This window comes from Ursus arctos, unplaced genomic scaffold (assembly GCF_023065955.2).
Source record: "Ursus arctos isolate Adak ecotype North America unplaced genomic scaffold, UrsArc2.0 scaffold_11, whole genome shotgun sequence".
Lineage (NCBI taxonomy): Eukaryota > Metazoa > Chordata > Mammalia > Carnivora > Ursidae > Ursus > Ursus arctos.
Genome location: NW_026622775.1, coordinates 29,788,947 through 29,808,822, shown reverse-complemented (window position 1 = coordinate 29,808,822; position 19,876 = coordinate 29,788,947). Strand labels below are relative to the sequence as shown.

The 19,876-nt window shown below is 42.0% G+C and overlaps 1 protein-coding gene across 1 annotated transcript; it reads left to right on the top strand.

Annotated features, from left to right (window-relative positions):
- The first annotated feature begins 6,049 nt into the window (after positions 1–6,049).
- Positions 6,050–17,634, top strand: MGARP (mitochondria localized glutamic acid rich protein). The gene is made up of 4 exons (XM_026499370.4): positions 6,050–6,158; positions 10,045–10,148; positions 15,027–15,120; positions 16,811–17,634. Exons 1-4 carry the CDS (start codon positions 6,077–6,079, stop codon positions 17,260–17,262), a joined length of 732 nt encoding a protein of 243 aa, XP_026355155.2. The 5' UTR covers positions 6,050–6,076; the 3' UTR covers positions 17,263–17,634.
- Positions 17,635–19,876: the final 2,242 nt, after the last annotated feature.

Below are 19,876 nucleotides of genomic sequence, written 5' to 3'. Positions count from 1 at the left end.
GACTCAGCTGGCCATTGTTAGGTTTGAAGGTGGAAAGGGGCCAAGAGCCAAGGAATGGAAAAGTCAAATAAATTCTCCCTTGGAGCCTCCAGAAAGGAACACAGTCCTGCTGACACCTTGATTTTAGCCCAATGAGAAGTGTGTTGGCTTTCTCACCCAAAAAAACAAACAAAACAAAACTTGTAAGATAATAAATTTGTGTTGTTTTGAAACAGTGTTTGTTGTAGCAGCAGTAGGGGACTAATGTCCTCACATGGTAACAAAAAACAAGAAGTCAGGTATCAGCTCCCAAATCAAGGCACATTCCACTAAAAGAAACTTTTAAAAATACAGCTCCCAAAAGGGAATTGAAAACTCCAAGACACTTGAAATTCCAGAAACTGGTAACCTCAGTTGAAAATAAATTATAAACAATATCAACTGTATGTCAGGCCTTGCAAACATAGCTACCCTGTGCAGACTTTCATCTTGTCTATGCCTGTATGACTCCAGGGGGAGCCATTCCTGAAGACCGGGCTGTCCAAAAGAACTTTTCTGTATTGGTGGAAATGTTCTGCTATCCACTAGTCCCATGTGGATATTGAGCATTTGGAATGTGATTAATGTGACCGCATTTTGAATATTTCATTTTCATTAGTTTGAATAGCCGCATGAGGCTGGTGGCTGCTTTATTGGATAGCACAGATGCAGATTATTTTTTGAGTAACCTAGAGTTGTGCATATAGTGGCACTGGTGGAAATGATTTCTAAGTTAAATACTGAAACCTAACTCAAACTGTGTGAAGCTAAAAAAAAAAAAAAAAAAAAAAAAGTTATGAGCATACAGAGTGACCCACAGACACCAAGAACAGGAATGCACCTGAGCCCAGTAATAAGGGGTCTGGAACTCAAATGTTATCAAAACTCTTGCTCTTAGCCCTGCTACCTAACTGCTTGCTTTCTTTTCTTTTCTTTCTTTCTTTCTTTCTTTCTTTCTTTCTTTCTTTCTTTCTTTCTTTCTCCCTCCCTTCCTTTCTTTCTTTCTTTCTTTCTTTCTTTCTTTCTTTCTTTCTTTCTTCTCTTTTTCTTTTTTATTTATTTGACAGAGAGACAGCCAGCAAGAGAGGGAACACAAACGGGGAGCGGGAGAGGAAGAAGCAGGCTCCCAGCAAGGAGCCTGACATGGGACTCGATCCCAGAATGCTGGGATCACGCCCTGAGCCGAAGGCAGACGCTTAACAACTGAGCCACCCAGGCGCCCCTCTAACTGTTTTCTTTACACAATTTTCTTTTCTAACCCAATCCACATTGTAAGAGGCCACAGTCAATAGTTCCTAGATTTACATCTAAGTTGAAGAGTGTAGTTGGACTGAACAAGAATCATTCTGACTCTAAATTCCAAAGAGGAACTGTGGCCAAATTATGGTTTCTTTAGTAATAATGTAGGAGAGTTTCCATAAAAAAAGAAGGTGCAGACAAAATCCTTTGTCAAATAGAGTCAAGATTTTTATCAGATCAAAATCAGGGGCGCCTGGGTGGCTCAGTGGTTAAGCATCTGCCTTCAGCTCATGTCATGGTCCCAGGGTCCTGGGATCTGCCCTCAGCTCATGTCACGATCCGGGGATCCTGGGGTCAAGCCCCAGTTTGGGCTCTCTGCTCAGCCTGGAGTCAGCTTCTCCCTCTCCCTCTGCCCCACTCCCCCCCCCCCCACAATGTTCTCTCACTCATTCTCTCAAATAAATAAATAATTTTTTTTAAAAGGTAGACCTTTTTTCAGATTTAGTACCTGTGAGATAGTCATTTAGTTATTCATTCATTCATTCATTCATTCATTCATTTTTCAGTAAGCTGTACACCCAATGTGGAACTTGAACTCACAACCCTGAGATCAAGAGTTGCATGATCTTCTGACGGAGTCAGCTAGGTGCCCCTAAATTATTTTCTTAAGTTGCCATGGAAAAAACAGGCTATATAAACTCAGTTTCAAGTATAGGAAGTAATAGGTTGAATTGTGTCCCCCCAAAAGATATGTTGTAGTCCTAACCCTCAGTATCTCAGAATGTGACCTTATTTGGAAATAAGGTAGTTGCAGATGTAATTAGTTAAGATGAGCTCATACAGGCCTAAAGTGGATCCTTACTCCAATATGACTGGCATATTTATGAGAAGATAGACACACAGGGAGATGACCTCCATGTAATGATAGAGGCAGAGACTGGAGTGATGCATCCACAAGCCAAGGATTACCGACAAACTCCGAAGCTGGAAAAGGCAAGGAAGGATTCTCCCCTACAAGTTTCAGAGTGGGCGTGGCCCTGCTGACAGCTTGATTTCACACTTGGAGTGCCCCAAACTGTGAGAATCTATTTCTGTTGTCCTAAGCCATCCAAATTTGTACAGATTATACCCCAAGGATTTAGTGTTAAGAAAAACAAAGCAACAGGGTGCCTGGATGGCTCAGTCGGTTAATCTGATTTCAGCTCAGGTCATGATCTCAGGGTCCTGGGACCTGCTCAGCGGGGAGTCTGCTGCTCCCTCCTCCTCTATTCCTCCCCCCACTAGTGTTCTCTCTCCCTCTCTTAAATAAATAAAATCTTAAAAAAGAAAAAAAGCTTTTTCTAACTTTTGTTGGAGCCCAGAAAATCACTTAGTCTTTGAAAATTGCTTTTAATTTATAGCACTTAAACCTTGAGTAAGTATGATTAATATTGCCAGTAGAGGACCCTTACAGTATGTTTTCAAGATTAATATCTTCTTTGTCAGCAATCACGATTAGGTGGAGTCCATCTTAGGTAAGCCAAATTGTCCCTGACCCTTGATTCTTGTTTTCCCAACCAGACCAAGAAAAATGTCAAGGATGTGCTCAAGGGCAGTATTATAAACAATGTAACCAACAGCTGGGAAATTATTGTCTGAGCTTCTCAGTCTTCTACAGCAAAGACCTATGTTAAAATTCTCTTGCATTTGGGAGAAACAGCTTGCCACAGAGTGAATTTGACAACCCATGGGCATGTCCTCCCATGTCCTATGGGAAGTGTTTCACCAAGATGTGAAGAGTTTGCCATCAAAATGAAAAGCCCCATATTCTACAGGAGCAGTAGAATGGGTAGAAAATTCTCTTTGATCCAAGAGACATTGAGCTTGGGGTGCCTGGTTGGCTCCGTCGGCGGAGCGTAAGGCTCTTGATTTCAGGGTTGTGAGTTCAAGCCCCACATTGCACACGGAGCTTATGTGAAAAAAAGGAAAAAAGAAATGCTTCGAGCTTTTAACTAAGACGAATACGACCTGGAAAGTGTCACTCTTTAACTCACAGTTCCTGCCTCTCCCAGCTGGCATGGCCACATCCAACCTAGAGGACATGATAGGCTCCCCACTAGATCTTACCGTATGATAAGAGAGTGGAATACAATGGATCCTGTCATGTGTGCATTGAAAGGCAGCAGAATATGGTAAAAGGAACCTTGAGCTCCAGCTTGGGCTGGAAGTCAGAATCTTGCACTGCCTCCTCCAACTAGGGGAGCACATTTCATACCTAATGTGCTTTAGAGTTCACACCAACCCTATAAATAAAGGAATTGTCCGTATTTTACTCAGACCAGTTAAATAGACCAGGTATCTGGCTCCCAAATTCATGCTCTTAACTATAGTACTATACTACCCCAGTTTTTCTCATATGTGTTATAGGGGTAATCAGCATTATCCAATATCCCTTGGGATTGTTCAGAGGATAAAGTATAAAAATAGATGAGACAATACTTTGGGAAAAGCTTTTAAAGGCCTGTATATGTGTGTTATGCTTGCATTGTTTAAACCAATCAGTTTGCATTGTTAAAACTAGTTTGGTTTTAACCAAAGGCCTTAGATTACATTTATTATTAATATCTGATCAGAGGTTTGTGATCATTTGCCCCATTGATGGTGGGCTTGGTACCTACCTCTGAGAAAAGATGTTGGTCCCATGTCTCATGTACCTGCAAGTATAACAACCGTATGATAGCAGAAATTTTATCTTGTTCATTGGAGAATGCCTTGGAACAGTGCCTAACATAATAGATACTTGATAAATATTTTTGAAATAAATTATAACAATCTCCGGCATCTAGCATGGTCCCAAGCATCTTGTAAGCATTTTGACAGATACTTAGAGTTTAACTGACTGAGATTGGGTGGCTACTATGCAACCTGGAGGTGATCTGGAAGAACTCAGACTACACCCAGAACTAGAATACAACTGGATTCCGAAAAGGAGCCTTGAACAGTGTCCTAAGAGCCACCATCATTTACAAATATTTACTTGGAAAAAATCCTTTTTAGGGGAGCTTCTAACGCATTAAATAACGGTATAATTCATACATTAATTCATTTAAATGCATTCACTTCCTCTCCCTGGCAGCCAAGGAAAAATTCATCCCCAAGTACACCAGGGAATGAAAGAGCCATAGTGGAAGGCCGATTTGGTTTGATTTGTCCATTACTCCTAGCTGCTAGCAGCTCATTAAAATTCTACACCCCAGGGAGATAGCCCATGTCTAGTTGCCAGAGATGTATACTTGATGCTGGTCAAGGTAGTAAGTGCACTAACCCACATTTTACTACTTTCAGGACTACCAACTTGGTGGAGGCCTAGCCCCTTCTTGCACTGCTTGGAAATCTAAATTTGATGGCTCATTAACTACAGATTACCTAATTGCTCTTATTCAAGTGTTTAATCACTAGAGATAGCTAGCTACTCTGAATATCAAAAAACCAGTTCTTTTTTTTTTTTTTAGGTTTTATTTATTTATTTATTTATTTATTTATTTATTTATTTGAGAGAGAGAGAGCACAAAGGGAGAGTGAGAAGGAAAAGCAGACTCCCCACTGAGCAGAGGGCTCCATGCGGGTCTCGATCCCAGGACCCTGAGCCCATGACCTGAGCCAAAGGCAGACACTTAACTGACTAAACTTCTAGGCACCCCTCAAAAAACCAGTTCTAACCATTGACTTTGGGTTCTTCAAGTGGGAGTATGTTAAATATTACTAGAATTGGGCGCAGAAGTAGAACCTCCGAGTAGTGTTTATTCACATAGCAAATGTGCAGATGTGCCTGTATCATGCCAAGAGAACTTGAAACTAGAAGAACTATGATCATGTCCTTTATTTTTTAATTCATGACCATCAGTCCTTGGACATTCCTCCCTACCACCAAGCCATTTGCTAAAGGTAATAATTACCCTCTTCCTCAGACGGTTGAAATGAGAATTAAAGAAGATAATATATGTGCAAGTGCTTTATAAACTATCAAGTACCAAACACATATGAGGGATTATTATAGGAGGAAATGTGCCTTCCAAAAATTAATCATTTAGAAAATGCTATAAGCATAAATTATTGGTTTCCATATTCGGATCATGACAAATTCTTGTAGCCACAATGAAACAAGAAATTGAAATCTGGGGGAAGAAACTATTAATTCAGCATTCTCAGTTCATGTGAAAATACTAATTTCACAACCCGTACAGAATATACAGCATTTTTTATTTTTAAAGTTTTCGTAACAGGAATTGCCTAGAGATTCAACTCTTCCTGGGGATTTTCATACGCTTCTGAACATCACCCAGTGCACTAATGAAAGGCTGAGGCTACTGCTCTCTTCATTCCACCTCCAAGAAACTTCCAGCTACCCTTTCCACTCCCAGGAAAGGTAACGGGGAGTCCGACTTAAAATGGGTTCAGATTTCATCCAGCATCATGAACCATATCTATCTAATTCACGGTGCGAATCACGATGCGAATTCCGGCCTATTCGGTGGAGTTCCACTCAGTGGAACAGTACGCGGCAGGCAGGTGATGGTGACTTCTCGGTTCCCGATTCCTTTTCTGAGAAGGCGCCATCAGCTAGTTTCTCGGACCGCGGAGAAAGCAACAAAGTCTGGAGATTGGGTGAGGCGAGGAAGAAGCGAGCGACTAACGCCCCCCCCCGGGGGGGGGGACACATGGGCGGGGCCGGGCGGGGGTCAGCGCTCCTCCCCGGGGCGGGGTCGCCCCGGCTCCCCGCGCCCGAGTGCGCGCGGGGCTGCGGAGTCTTCAGCGCGGCGGGCGGCGGGCAGCGGGCGCGATGTATCTGCGCAGGGCGGTGTCCAAAACGCTGGCGCTGCCGCTGAGGGTGCCCTCCGGCCCCGCGCCGCTCCGGAAGGACGGTGAGTGCCGCGCGGACCCGGGCGTCCAAGTCTGGAGAGGACTGGCGCCTCGCGCGCGGATTTGCCGGTGCCCCGGTACCTGCCGGCACCCGGTGGGCCGAACCGGCCCGAGCTGCAGAAGCCTGGGATTGAGGATGGGGGAGAAATGGAGGAAAGTCGCAGGGAAGACGCCCCGAAGTTCTTGAAGTCTTGGGAAGTAGGGAACCTTTGCAGCGCGGCTTCGGCATCCGAACTAGGCTTCCTGGGTTCGAATCTTGGTCTTGGGCAAGTGCTTTCGCCTGTGTCCTCATCTCGAAACTGGGGACAGAAATTGTTGTGAATTTTAATGAGTTAATACGCAGTTAAAAGCGCTTAGAAAAGTGCCTGGCTAACGCCCGCGTAGCCTACTCCTTTATTAGTACAGGGACCCGTGCGCTCTCCAGCTTCACGAGGAGGCAGAGGAAACGGGTGGCACGAGGGAGCCAGGCAGGGCGCGGGAGGGAGTGCGGGCCCAGTAAATGTTGGGTAAATTGCTCCCGAGTAAATAAACTCAAGGCTTGCCCGGGGCTCGGCAGCCTAACTCCTTGAGCTTCGAAGCACTTTCCCTGGGGCCGCGCCAAAACCTGGAGCTATCCAGCGGTTCCACGCAGCCGTCCCGGTGTCTGTCGCCTTCAGATTGGGGAGGCATGGAAAGAGAGCTAGTATTCAGAAATTTCCTAAAGGGGAAGTTGCAGTGCGAGCTGGAAGCTACTGAGCTAAAACTTGAGGAAGACGAACGCGCCGGCTGTAGTGCCTGGAACGTCGTAGGGGCTTCACAGGTGTGGGCACGCGTGTTTGTCCTCCCTGCTGCCGGCGGCCCGCGGGCCGGCTTTGCGCTCCCGCGCGGTTCCCTCCCGGGGGCTCCTTCCCACACCTCCTCCGGCGCCCCTGTCTTTTCCATCCTGCTTAGCCCAGCGGCTCTTCGACAGCCTCTTGGAAAGTTCTCAGTTCTCCCTGCACTTCGCCTCATTTCCTGAGGCTTGTGAGTTAGTTTCGCCCAGAGCGTGCATTCGAGCCGAGAGGGAAACACTCATGCGGAAAATTCTATGGGCCATTTTTTAATTCACTTTGATTAGGCCTGTGGCGGTGATGGTGGTGGTGGGAGGGAAGGAAGGTCTGTCCAGCTAGCTTTATTTTTCTCTGAAAATGCTTGCCTCACTAGTAACAGAATAAGGCATCTTCGTTTTCCTTGATCTTTATACTGAGTAAGTGAGAGCAGTTTTTTTTTTTTTTCACTGACGAAATAGAGAGAAGCCATTAATTTTAAGGTTCTGAAGATAACGAGGCCGTTGTGATTGGGGGTGGGGAGGGGAGAAAGATGAGCCCGCGACCGTGGCCTTGGGCGTTATCTCCCGCAGGCACCGCGGTCTTCAGGCGCAAACGCACACACCTCTTTTGTAGCGACGCGTTTCAGATAATTTCTTCCCCAGCTTGGGGTAAGGGAAGAGTAGGTTACAAATTCTCAATCGGTAGTTGGCAATACTGGCTGTTGCAGCACTGTTCTTTCTCTAGTTTTCATCTAATTACTTTTTTCGTAGCATTGGTTTGTTTGTGTATTTTAAGAACTATTATTGACCGGGAATCTGGCTTTGGTCATGGACATTAATTGACCTTCTTATTGGTGCTTTCTGTCTTGACGAAAAAGAAAACTTTCAGTTTTATTGAAGGGTAAAATTTTAGCTGTGCCTCATCACATTGTGTTCTCTGGCTTTTGCTTTTAAAGCTAGCTTTTTATGACTACATAATTGGGGTTCGTAATAGATCACTGGAAGGAACGCAGAAAGGCAAAATAGAAGTCACCTGTAATCCTACCACTCAGGGAGTACCACCATTTACGTTTTAGTGTATGTAACGGTCCAGACCTTTTTCCCCCTTGGATTTTATTCTTATGCACATTATTTCCAAAAACTGAGATAGTCCTGTATAGAGTATTCTGCTATAACTTTGCATTTAATATATTGTAAATATTTTCTCACGTAAGTAAATATTCTCCTGCAAAACTTCTAATAGCTATTTCACTTTGTGTGGATATGCTCAAATTTAACTAATTAATCTTTATTAAATATTTATTTCCCATTTCATTTCTCCTTTAAATAACTATCATAATTGTATTTGTGTTTAAGTCTTTACTTAAATCTCTGATGATTTTCTTTCTTGCTTCCTATTTAAAATAATCTTTTTGATATTTATGTCTGGTTGACAACTACAGAACATATTCCCTGTTTAGTAATGGCTGTATTTTTAAACCAACAAAAGCCCCACTACAAGTCAAAGCCATACCCCCTTACGATAGCCTCTTTGGGTACATTTATGGGGAAAAAAGATTTTTTCTCAGAGATGGTCCTTATATCCAAACTGGAAACACATACAGGAAATCTTTCCAGTATTGCTACTACAAAGGTTTGTAATCAGTGCAAATGTCTTGATATTTGCCCTCCGCAAGCCAAAACGTCTTCCTTGTCCTCACACCCATCCTCTGTGTCAGGCCACATCCAATTACTTTGCACTTGTCCAGCTCTCCGGCTCTTGCAGTGCTGTGCCTTCTGCCTCCGGTGCAGTTTTCTCTCCCCTTATTTATCTGACAGTCTCCTCTACTTTCCTTCAAAACCCAGGTCATGTCTCTCCAATTCTGACAGGTCCCTTGGGCCAACTAGCTGAGGTTTTTCCCTGAATTTTCATGCTGTTGTTGCAACTTCTACTTGCTTCTGTTCCAATATTTGTCACGCTGCGTTGCGGTAATTTGTCTACAATTATTTGTACATTTGTTCCCACCTTCTAGGCAGTGAACTACTTGAGGCTACAGACCTTGTATGTCTTGTTCATAGTTCTATCCTTAATGATTCTAACAAGGCCAGACACATAGTAGGTGCTCAACTCTGTTGACTGAATAAATAAATGTGTCTACTTTTTTATCTTTAAAATAAAGAATTTGAGCTATATGAACTTTAAGCACTTTCTAGCTCTGAGTCTATTATAAAAATTTCAATTCCAGGGCATATGGTATATACAAGTTTTATATACTTAGATGTAATAATACAGTACTCTTACCTATGTCTATTAGTCTGTACAGAATTGTACTGTTTCAGACATGACCATGTTGTCACATTTTGTCTTAAACAAGCTTATATCTGCCCATCTTTAAAGGCTTTTGTTAGAAAAATTAAGATTCCTGCCTACATATACATTTGTATTATAGACTTACAGAAATGTGTTGGATTTCAACACGTTTTATTTAACATGTAAGTTTTAAGTACAAATATATTTAATTCAACTTTTGGAAAAAAAATAATCTTTTCCACTGAATCCTGTGGTAGAGTACATCTACCAAATGGATTTCTTATGCATCTTGTTTGACTATTAAAATTGTTCAGTGAGGGGCGCCTGGGTGGCTCAGTCGTTAAGCGTCTGCCTTCGGCTCAGGGCGTGATCCCGGTGTTCTGGGATCGAGCCCCACATCAGGCTCCTCCACTGGAAGCCTGCTTCTTCCTCTACCACTCCCCCTGCTTGTGTTCCATCTCTCACTGGCTGTCTCTATCTCTGTCAAATAAATAAATAAAAAATAAAATCTTTAAAAAAAAAAATTGTTCAGTGCCTTTGTCATTTCTCCCTACCCACGCCTGCACTCTTTCCAAGAAAAGCGTGATGCTAAAGCACGAAGGTGACAGGTTTCGTAAGTAATCAAATGAGATTGGGAAAATGTCAAATGGAATTATTACCCTACCTTGTGATACCGTATTCCCTTAGGCTAAAATCACTTGATGTTAAGAGACTCTAAGTTCACTGAAGGGGAAAATGTTTGAAGATATAATTATTTTAAATAGTTTTGCTTAAGTGGTGTAGCTAACTGTGTTTCAACTTGTTTTCCTAGCATCTCTTCGCTGGATGTCGTCTAACAAATTGCCTGGATCACCTGGATCAAATATGATCTATTATCTGGTTGTGGGTGTCACAGTCAGTGCTGGTGGATATTACGTAAGTGTTTAAGGAACCATAATGTCCAGGAATTCATATAATTTACAACCTATGGTAAAATTCAACATTATCAAGGTCAGGACATGGGATTAATTAAATATACCAGATTATGAAGATTTTTTTTGAAGATTTTATTTATTTATTTGACAGAGATAGAGACAGCCAGCGAGAGAGGGAACACAAGCAGGGGGAGTGGGAGAGGAAGAAGCAGGCTCATAGCAGAGGAGCCTGATGTGGGGCTCGATCCCATAACGCCGGGATCACGCCCTGAGCCAAAGGCAGATGCTTAACCGTTGTGCCACCCAGGCGCCCCTATGAAGATTTTTTTTTTAAGTAAAATCAGCATTTCTTATACAACATACACTGCCAAGTACAGGTGACTTTCAGTAAAAATGCTGTTATTATAAATACTGATAATAATAGTTGACATTTGAGTGTTTATCACATGACAGACTCATGGCTCATTTAATAATTACAGCAATTCTGTACGGTAGGTACTATTAACATTTAACAAGAACTGTTTTGAAAGATTAACTTAAATTAATAAACCATTTTTTAAAAGATTTTATTTATTTATTTGAGAGAGAGCAAGAGAGCAGTAGTAGTGGGGAGGGGCAGAGGGAGAGGGAGAAGCAGGCTCCCTGCTGAGCAGGGACCCTGATGTGGGGCTAGATCCCAGGACCCTGAGATCATGACCTGAGCCGAAGGAAAATGCTTAACTGACTGAGCCACTCAGGTGCCCAATAGACTATTTCTTTTTAGAGCATGTTAGGTTTACAGAAGAATCAGCAGAAAGTACAGACTTCTCATACCTCCTCTCAACATTCCCTCCATCAACAATCTCGTATTAGTGTGGTACATTTGTTACAACTGATGACTCAGTAGCAATACATTATTACTAACTGAAGTCTATAGTGTACATTAGGGCTCACCTTTGGTATTTTACGTTCTATGGGTTTGGACAAATGTACAATGATCTATCCATTATAGTATCATACAGAATATTTTCACTGCCCTAAAAATTCCCTGTGTTCCACCTCTTCATTCTTTCCTCCCGAATCTCTTTACTGTCTCCGTAGTTTTTACTAGTTTTATATATCTTTATTTACTTTCATTATTTTAAAAAGGTAATATTTATTCATATATTTTTTAAAAATTCAAAATAGACATATGCAAAATTAAAAGAATGTTTTCTTTCCTGGTCTCTTTACCCATTCCTCCCGGGTAATCACTGTAAAACAAAGCTTTTGATAGTATAATTTTGGGACTAAAATGATGACGTATTTGTGCATTAAATAAGATAAGTCTATTAAATCATTCTCCATTTTGTCATAAACTTTCTTTTCTTTTTTTTTTTTAAAGATTTTATTTATTCATTTGACAGAGAGAGAGACAGCTAGCGAGAGAGGGAACACAGGCAGGGGGAGTGGGAGAGGAAGAAGCAGGCTCCCAGGGGAGGAGCCTGATGTGGGGCTCGATCCCAGGACTCCGGGATCATGCCCTGAGCCGAAGGCAGACGCTTAACGACTAAGCCACCCAGGCGCCCCTGTCATAAACTTTCTAAATCAAAATTTAATCTTCATTGTGAATAAAAGCAAAATAAATATAAATTCTTTGGAAACCCTAAGATCTTGTACACAAGAGTCACTACGTTTTGGTTAGACCCTACAGAAATATGCATAAAGGGATTTTAGGCATAACTAGGAGCAGTTTCTATGTAAGATGGCCAAACCAAAATAACTTATTCTAATCTTCAGAATTTCAACAGCCTCAAGAAACTAGGAAACTTCAAATATGTCACTTATATTATTGTCCTCCACTGATCCATCAGCTTTCACTCATACCCGGATTCCTTCCCTTCTACCATCTACTGCTTGATGTTGAATTCACGGCCCAGGGCTACTATGGTTGGATGTAGGCCATTTGAGAAACAGAGATTGGCCTGGGCCAAGTGATTATGTGGGGAGCTGGAAGATGGAATTTCATCTGGAACTCACTATACCCATAATTATGTTTATTACTGCCAGACATGAACCTCTCCAGTCCACTAAATCTTTCTTTGCAAAAGCAATTGTAAACTGGAAGGTTATAAATGGGCTGTGCCTTCGAGCCCTTTCTGGCCTTGTTGTCTCACCATGGGAGCGGAAGTTAGACAAGGCGATAATCTCCAAAACTTCCACCTCTAAGAATATGTGGTTTTACTCTTGAATGGTGGAAGCCTTAATTCCCAAGAATCTTAGGCTCTTGTCAGGACGAAATACAGAATGTGAGGCACCTGAAAACCTGTATTCAAGTAGCCCCCCTTCCCTTCCTTATCCTGTACTGAAATAAGTCCTGCACTAGATCTGTCTGAATTGAATGCACAGATGCTCATAAGCCAGTTTTTCGTTTCCAAGTAAAATCTTCTACTATGAGGGCCTCATAGAATCTAAGAGAAGCCAGGTCACGTCAGTTTTTTGAGGATCTGAGATATTTGTGGGATATTTTAAAATGCTTACAATATAATAAGTGAAAATCATTTGGAAATAACTTCCAAAGTCTAGATTTGAGGCTTTCCAAAGGCCTTTTCTGATAGGCCTTTTTTTCTACTCTGTTTGGACCACGTTAGCTTTGGAAAAGCTAGACTCTTTCGGCCACGAGTATGAATCATTCTAATATCATCTCTTCGATTCTGCCTAAACTAGTCTTTCTTCTCACCTTGTGTTTTAGCCCCTTGAACAAAAAAAAAGTAACGTTCTTTGGGATGTCACTGCTGGGATGGCCATTTCAGAAATGCGAACCTCTGCCCAGACTCAGCTTTCGTGTACTGAGAACGGAGGGGGTCGACTCAGCATAGTGATTTAATCTATCAGGAGCTCCCACCCTACTAGAAAAGTATTCCCTGCTCTTATTCAGAAATGGGGACTTTCATTCCTGGTGATTCTGTTTGCTCTGCAGGTTTCAAACCCAGATGATTCAAGTCTGAATTCACCAAACTCTGGGGGATTTGTTAGGGCCGCTTCGTTATCATTTCCACCCCTGAGGTTATAGATTTTCCATTTTCACAGCTTAATTTTTTTTTTAAGATTAGATTTCTTTTTTTTTTTTTTAAGATTTTATTTATTTATTTGACACAGAGAGAGAGAAAGCCAGCGAGAGAGGGAACACAAGCAGGGGGAGTGGGAGAGGAAGAAGCAGGACTCTGGGATCACGCCCTGAGCCAAAGGCAGACACTTAACGACTGAGCCATCCAGGCGCCCCTCACAGTTTAATTTTAACATGGTATAAAATGGTTCATAATTTACAAAGTATAATTTTTAATAAGATGCTTGGGTTTTGATTATTACAAATTTAGAGAATACTATATATAAATATACAAATTTTAAAAATCTGTAATCCTACTACTAAGAGATCAGTCCCTACCTATTTTTTTTTAAAGCTGAGCTAATTTAAACAATATTATCTAACTAGTGAGATTTCCATTTTTAAGATATCATTGGTTAAAATGCATATCGGTCAGAGACAACTACTTGAATATGAAATGAAAGGAAGCCTGCACATTGGATCTGTGATGAAGATAGCTTTATTCCCGATTCTGTTTCTGAAATAACCGATGGTCAGGTCATAGTGCTGCAGGAATAACCTTAGCTTACTTAAGGAATCTTCATTAGGGTCTACAAATATGCTATTTTGGAAGATTTTTTTCTAAACTTATTATGAGATGATTGAGTTTCACATGCAGTTGTAAGAGCTAATACAGAGAGATCTCATATAGTCTTCGCTTCATTTCCCCCTGTGATTAACACCCTATATAGTGATAATCCAATATCACAACCAGGAAATGGACATTGATACAATCCATTGTCCTTATTCAGATGTCACGACTTTTACTTGCACTTGTGTGTGTGTGTGTGTGTGTGTGTGTGTGTGTGTTTAGTTCCAGGTTGTTCTGTGACATGTAGATTTGTGTATTCACCACCACTGCCAAGACTCAGGACCCCTTGTGTAGCCCTTTATAACTGCCTTCAGTCTCTTTTTCCTCTCCTCCCTTCCTCCTGCCCTGGGAACCACAGATCTGTTCTCTAGTTCTATAACTTTCCATTTCAAGAATGTTACATAAATGGAATCATAAGGTATATAATCTTTTGAGACTGGCTTTTTTCACTCAGCATAATTACCTGGAGACTCATCCAAATTGTTACACCTGTATTGACAGTTCATTCCTTTTTAATCCCGAGTAGCGTTCCGTGTTCGGATGCATCACAGTTTGCTTAACCATTCACCTGTTGTGGGACACCCAGCCTGATTCCAGCTTTTGGCTACTACAAATAAAGCAACCATGAACTCTTGTGTTCCTATTTCTCTGGGATAAATGCCAGAGGATATCTGCAAATGCCTGTCAGAATATTTTGATTCTAGCATAATTTGTTTTTTCTTCCTTGTCTTCATCTTTGTATCTACTGTGTGTTTTCTGTTATCTTTGACTCCTGTTAGAGCATTTGTTTCTTTCCTTTTTAAAGTGTTCTACTTAATAGCAAAAGTTTCCAAAGGGGAAGCAGAAGAATAGCTGGTATACATTGGTTTCTCGTCTTTGAATTGTATATGCCTTTTTAAAAAAAAAATTTTTTTTTAAAGATTTTATTTATTTATTCCACAGAGACAGAGACAGCCAGCGAGAGAGGGAACACAAGCAGGGGGAGTGGGAGAGGAAGAAGCAGGCTCACAGCGGAGGAGCCTGATGTGGGGCTTGATCCCAGGACCCCGGGATCACACCCTGAGCCGAAGGCAGATGCTTAACCGCTGTGCCACCCAGGCGCCCCTGAATTGTATATGCCTTTGAACTTGGCATGATGAGTCTTAGAGCTCAAGAAATAAACTTAAGCACACATTTACTTTCAGACTTACAAGACGGTCACATCAGAGCAAGCCAAACACACGGAACATAGAACAAATTTGAAAGAAAAAACCAAAGCAGAGTTACATCCACTTCAAGGTAAAGTGAATTTATTATTTTTTTCCCTTGCGGCACTGATTTCCACGATCTTAGCCTAGCAATGAACACTATTTGCTTTTGGCTTCTTTACTAACTTGACAGAATGGCTCTGGGCAGGAGTTCACTCAGAAAGGGAAATCCCAACAAAACCTAAAGAACATTGTTATATGTTTTGGGTGAGTGCTTTAGATAAATGAAACATTCTACATTTGTACTGCTGACCAGTGGCTTTGAAGTCTTTGTGTGCTAATATTACTTTTCCCCTACTCAGGCTTCCATTCAGGCGGGCGTAATTTAGTATTTGTCTCTCTCAGCAGCTTCACCTCTCATTTCCCTCATTTTTTTTAAATCATAAAACTATTTTTTCTTTAAAGATTTTGTTCATTTATTTGATGGAGATAGAGACAGCCAGCGAGAGAGGGAACACGGGCAGGGGAAGTGGGAGAGGAAGAAGCAGACTCCCAGGGGAGGAGCCCGATGTGGGGCTCGATCCCGGGACCCTGGATCACGCCCTGGGCCGAAGGCAGACACTTAATGACTGAGCCACCGAGGCACCCCATATAAAACTAATTTTTGTTTCAGTTTTGGCTAAGATCACCCATGTGTCTTTGCCCAAAGCACACTTGACATTAGCATAATCAATCCTGTCTGTTAAGTCCCGCAGTTGATCTGATTGATAAAATGGCAACTACTAGACATGAAACTTTACATTTTCACCCTAATGTATGTTTTTTGCCTTAAACTGCTTGCTTTTCCATCTCAATTATAATGCCATTATTATCAATTACTATGATCATTATTTAGGGACAGATATTTGCTACTTATGAACCAATTTTAACCTTTTAGTCATGACAATAGTAAGAAATGGAATACCATCAATAAACATTACTGAATATAATGATGAGAAGGCTGGTTGTAATAATAACGAAATACAACATTTCCATAGCACTATGTATGTATGTATGTATGTATGTTTGTATGTATGTATTTATTTAGAGTGGAGGGGGCAGAGGGAGTCCCAAGCCCACTGAGGGGCTCCATCTCACAACCCTGAGATCATGACCTGAGCCAAAATCAAGAGTCAGGTGCTTAACCTACTGAGCCACCCAGGTGCCCCACACTTTTGGTTTTAAACCCCTTATCACACGCATGATTTTAATCAATCCTCACAATAGCTCTTTGAGGCAGATATTATCAATAGTCCCATTTTACAGTTGATAAAACTGAGGTTGCGAGAGGATTAGTGATTGCTCAGTCATCAACTAGTATGTTGGCTTCTTTTCTATGCTATTTCACATGCAAGGTTGGCTGTTTATTTTCATGTTCCTTGCATTTAAATAAATAATATTTGTAATTTTTTTTAAGTTTAACAGGTTCAAAAGCATTTATGAAAAAGCAGATTCCCATTTTCCCTCGCCAGAGGCAATCAATAATTCCAGCTTCTTTGTATCCTCCTAGGGAGTCTTTGCAAATAAAAAGTATCTAGGTATATCTTACCCCCTTTTGTCCTAGCACAAATAGGACCACACGGCATACGTTGCTCTCTTCCTTGCTTTTTTCCCTTAACAGGCTGTCTTGAAGACCATTTCGTATCAGTACCGATAGATTTGTCTCATTTTTTAAAAATGCGCAGACTTCCACTGTATTCTCATGCTCTTTAACCCTTTACTTAATGGACTAAATCTTAAAGGTGAAAAAGAGAACGTGGCAGGAGCTGAGCAAGCAAGTTCCTCCGAAGTCTGCGCGGTGTCTTTCGCGGAAGTTCCGGAGGTCGATGCCGAAGACACTGCAGTCGCTACAGTTGCGGCCGCGGGAGAAGAGGCTCCAGCCAGTGCGGCGGATGCGGGGGCCGCCCCGGCCGAGAGCGACGCCGTGGGCGCTGAAGTTGGGCCCGAGGTGACACAGGCCGCGCTGGGCGCCGCCGCAGACGTGGGCCCTGAAATGCCCTCAGAGGCTCAGAATGCAGCTTTGGCTGAAGCTGTTGCCGGAAATGACGACAAAGGGACAGCGGAGGAGGAGTGCCCTGGTGCAAACGCTGAACGGGAAGAAAAGAATTCTCTCGTGGAATCAGAAGCCTCTACTGGCGGTGTTTTACCGGAGGAAGCCAGCGCCGCTTCCGACGCCACCCCGGCCCAAGGCTAATGTCTTGCTGATGGACACTTCAGGCAAAAATGCCATCGAGTGTCTCATAGGTGCTTTTGTAGTTTCGGTCATCGTAGTTTTAAAGTGGTCTTCTTTGCTAGAAAACTTGAATGTGCCTTGAAGATTTTTGGTATCTACAGATAGATTTGGGGATTGAGACTTGAGGTTTTACATGTCCCAATAGTTTCCTGCTCTCTGAGGTCAGACTATGACCTTGCGGTAAAGAGCTTACGGAGTCCCATCTTTGCATTTAAGTTTTATGTCATAGGAATTGAGCTATCTGTACAATCTGCATTCACTTTAATTTTGCTGCGCCTGTACCTTAGTGTATGGTAATCTGGATTCTTGAGTTTTGCTTTGAACTCATTTAAATAAAATTGGAAAATCTGTAGTGCCTCTGTTTTTATTTGCTAATATATATATATATATATATATATATATAGTCTATAATATTAAAGATCATGTATAATATAATAAAATATGTTATAGTATTGATTATAGATTAACATACAGCAGCGCATGAACAAAGAAAACATATCGTCTATGGACAGCTCTGCCTATAGCAATGGACATGTCTGTTCTGTCTACATTGCATGGGGGACTGTGCCAACATCTTTGATTTCAGTTTATTTCAGTTCAAACAATGTTTACTGAGGATTTATACTTAGTGCCAGGAATCATTCATTCATTCATTCATTCAAGTATTCAGCAGATACTAAGTGAGCACCTATAACCAACAAGGCACTGTTTTAAGTGTTGAGGTTAAAAAAAAAAAGACAAAAAAATCCTACCTTCCCAGCTTATATTCTAGAATACGATCAGATAATAAACAAGCTACATAAGAAAACTATATAGTATGTTAGATACTGATAGGTGTTTAAAAAGAGAGGTAGTGAATGGGAAGGGATTTATAAGTGTTGGCTGGGGGTGGAAGGTGTAATTTTAGATGGGATGGCCAGAGACAGCCTTACTAAGAAGCTGTCTAGTGAGTAAAAACCTGAAGGATGTACAAGGGACCTAGTCATGAAGACATGGGGGGATAGGGGAAGAAGAGTCATTCCAGATGAGGGAATTGAGACGTGCAAAGGATCCAAATGAAGCATGAACATGCTAGAGAATTTGAGGAATTGTAAGGTGGCCAAGTGGCTAAAGTGAAGTGAAAAGGAGAGAGAGTAATTGGAGATGATCTCAGAAAGAATTCAATGGTTCTGCAGGGATGGGCCGTATCATGCAGGGTCTTGTACTATTTGGGCTGTTACTTGGAGTAAGTTGGGGTGTTGTAGTGGATCCTGCTGATGCTCTGCCTGGGTCCCCTTACTGAGCCCTTTAGTCCCAGCTTCTGTGAGTGGTACACACGCACACACCTTCCTTCACCCCAGCAGCTCACAACCAATGACTGACTGCCACAGTGGTACAAAAGGTGGGGCCAACTCTGTGCAACAACTCATGCTCCAGAGCTCCCCGGGGGCTCAGGTTGAAGCTGGTTTCCAATCTAGATTAGATCTTTGCTTAGCTCTTCTCTCCTGTCCTATCCTGCTTTCCTCCCTATTATTCTCCCAACAGCGCCTCTTCAATAGATGACTTGCCCCCAAATTCTGGCTCTGTTTCTAGGGAACTCCACCTAAGATAATTGGTACTAGATGTGGTCCTAGGGAGCAGACACTAAGAAAAGGATTCAGGAATTGTGTCACTCTTCAGCTAGGTGGTAACAAGGACCTCATAAACTGGTGGTCGGTGGAAGATTGCTGGTTCCTGGCATTCTGTGCAATGTGATTGCCGAGATTTTCACCCATGGTGAACTAGGATGGAATATATGGGCATACCTCGGAGATACTGGGGGTCTGGTTCCAGACCACTGCAATAAAGTGGGTTTTGCAATAAACCAAGTCAAATGGATATTTGGCGTTTCAGTGCATATAAAGTTGTGTCTGGGGGCGCCTGGGTGGCTTAGTTGGTTAAGTCTGACTTTTGATTTCATCTCAGGGTCATGAAATCAAGCTGGCTTAGTTGGTAGAGCATGTGACTCTTGATCTCCGAGTTGTGAGTTCAAGCCCCATGTTGGGTGGGAAGCCTACTTTAAAAAAATACTTTTTTTTTTTTTTGCTAAAAAAATGCTAATCATCATCTGAGCTTTCAATAAGTAGTAATCACTCATCACAGATCACATAACGAATCTAATAATAATGAAGAAGTTTGAAATATTGCAAGAATTACCAATATGTGAACAGACACACAAAAAGGAGTAAATGCTGTTGAAAAAAATGGTGGCGGGAGCCTGGGTGGCTCAATGGTTAAGCATCTACCTTCAGCTCAGGTCATGATCCCAGGGTCCTGGGATCGAGGTCTTCACTGGGCTCCCTGCTCAGCAGGGAGTCTGCTACTCCCTCTCCCACTGCCCCTCCCCCTCCCCCAGCTCATGTGCGACCTGTCCCTCTCTCCCTCAAATAAATAAATAAAATTTTAAAATCTTACAAAAGAAAAATGAAAAAAAAGTGATGGTGAATGACTTGCTCGTTGTGGGGTTGCCAACAAACCTCCAGTTTGTAAAAAATGTAATATCCATGAAGCACAATAAAACGACGTATGCCTTTAGGTGGAAGGTAACACACTGTTG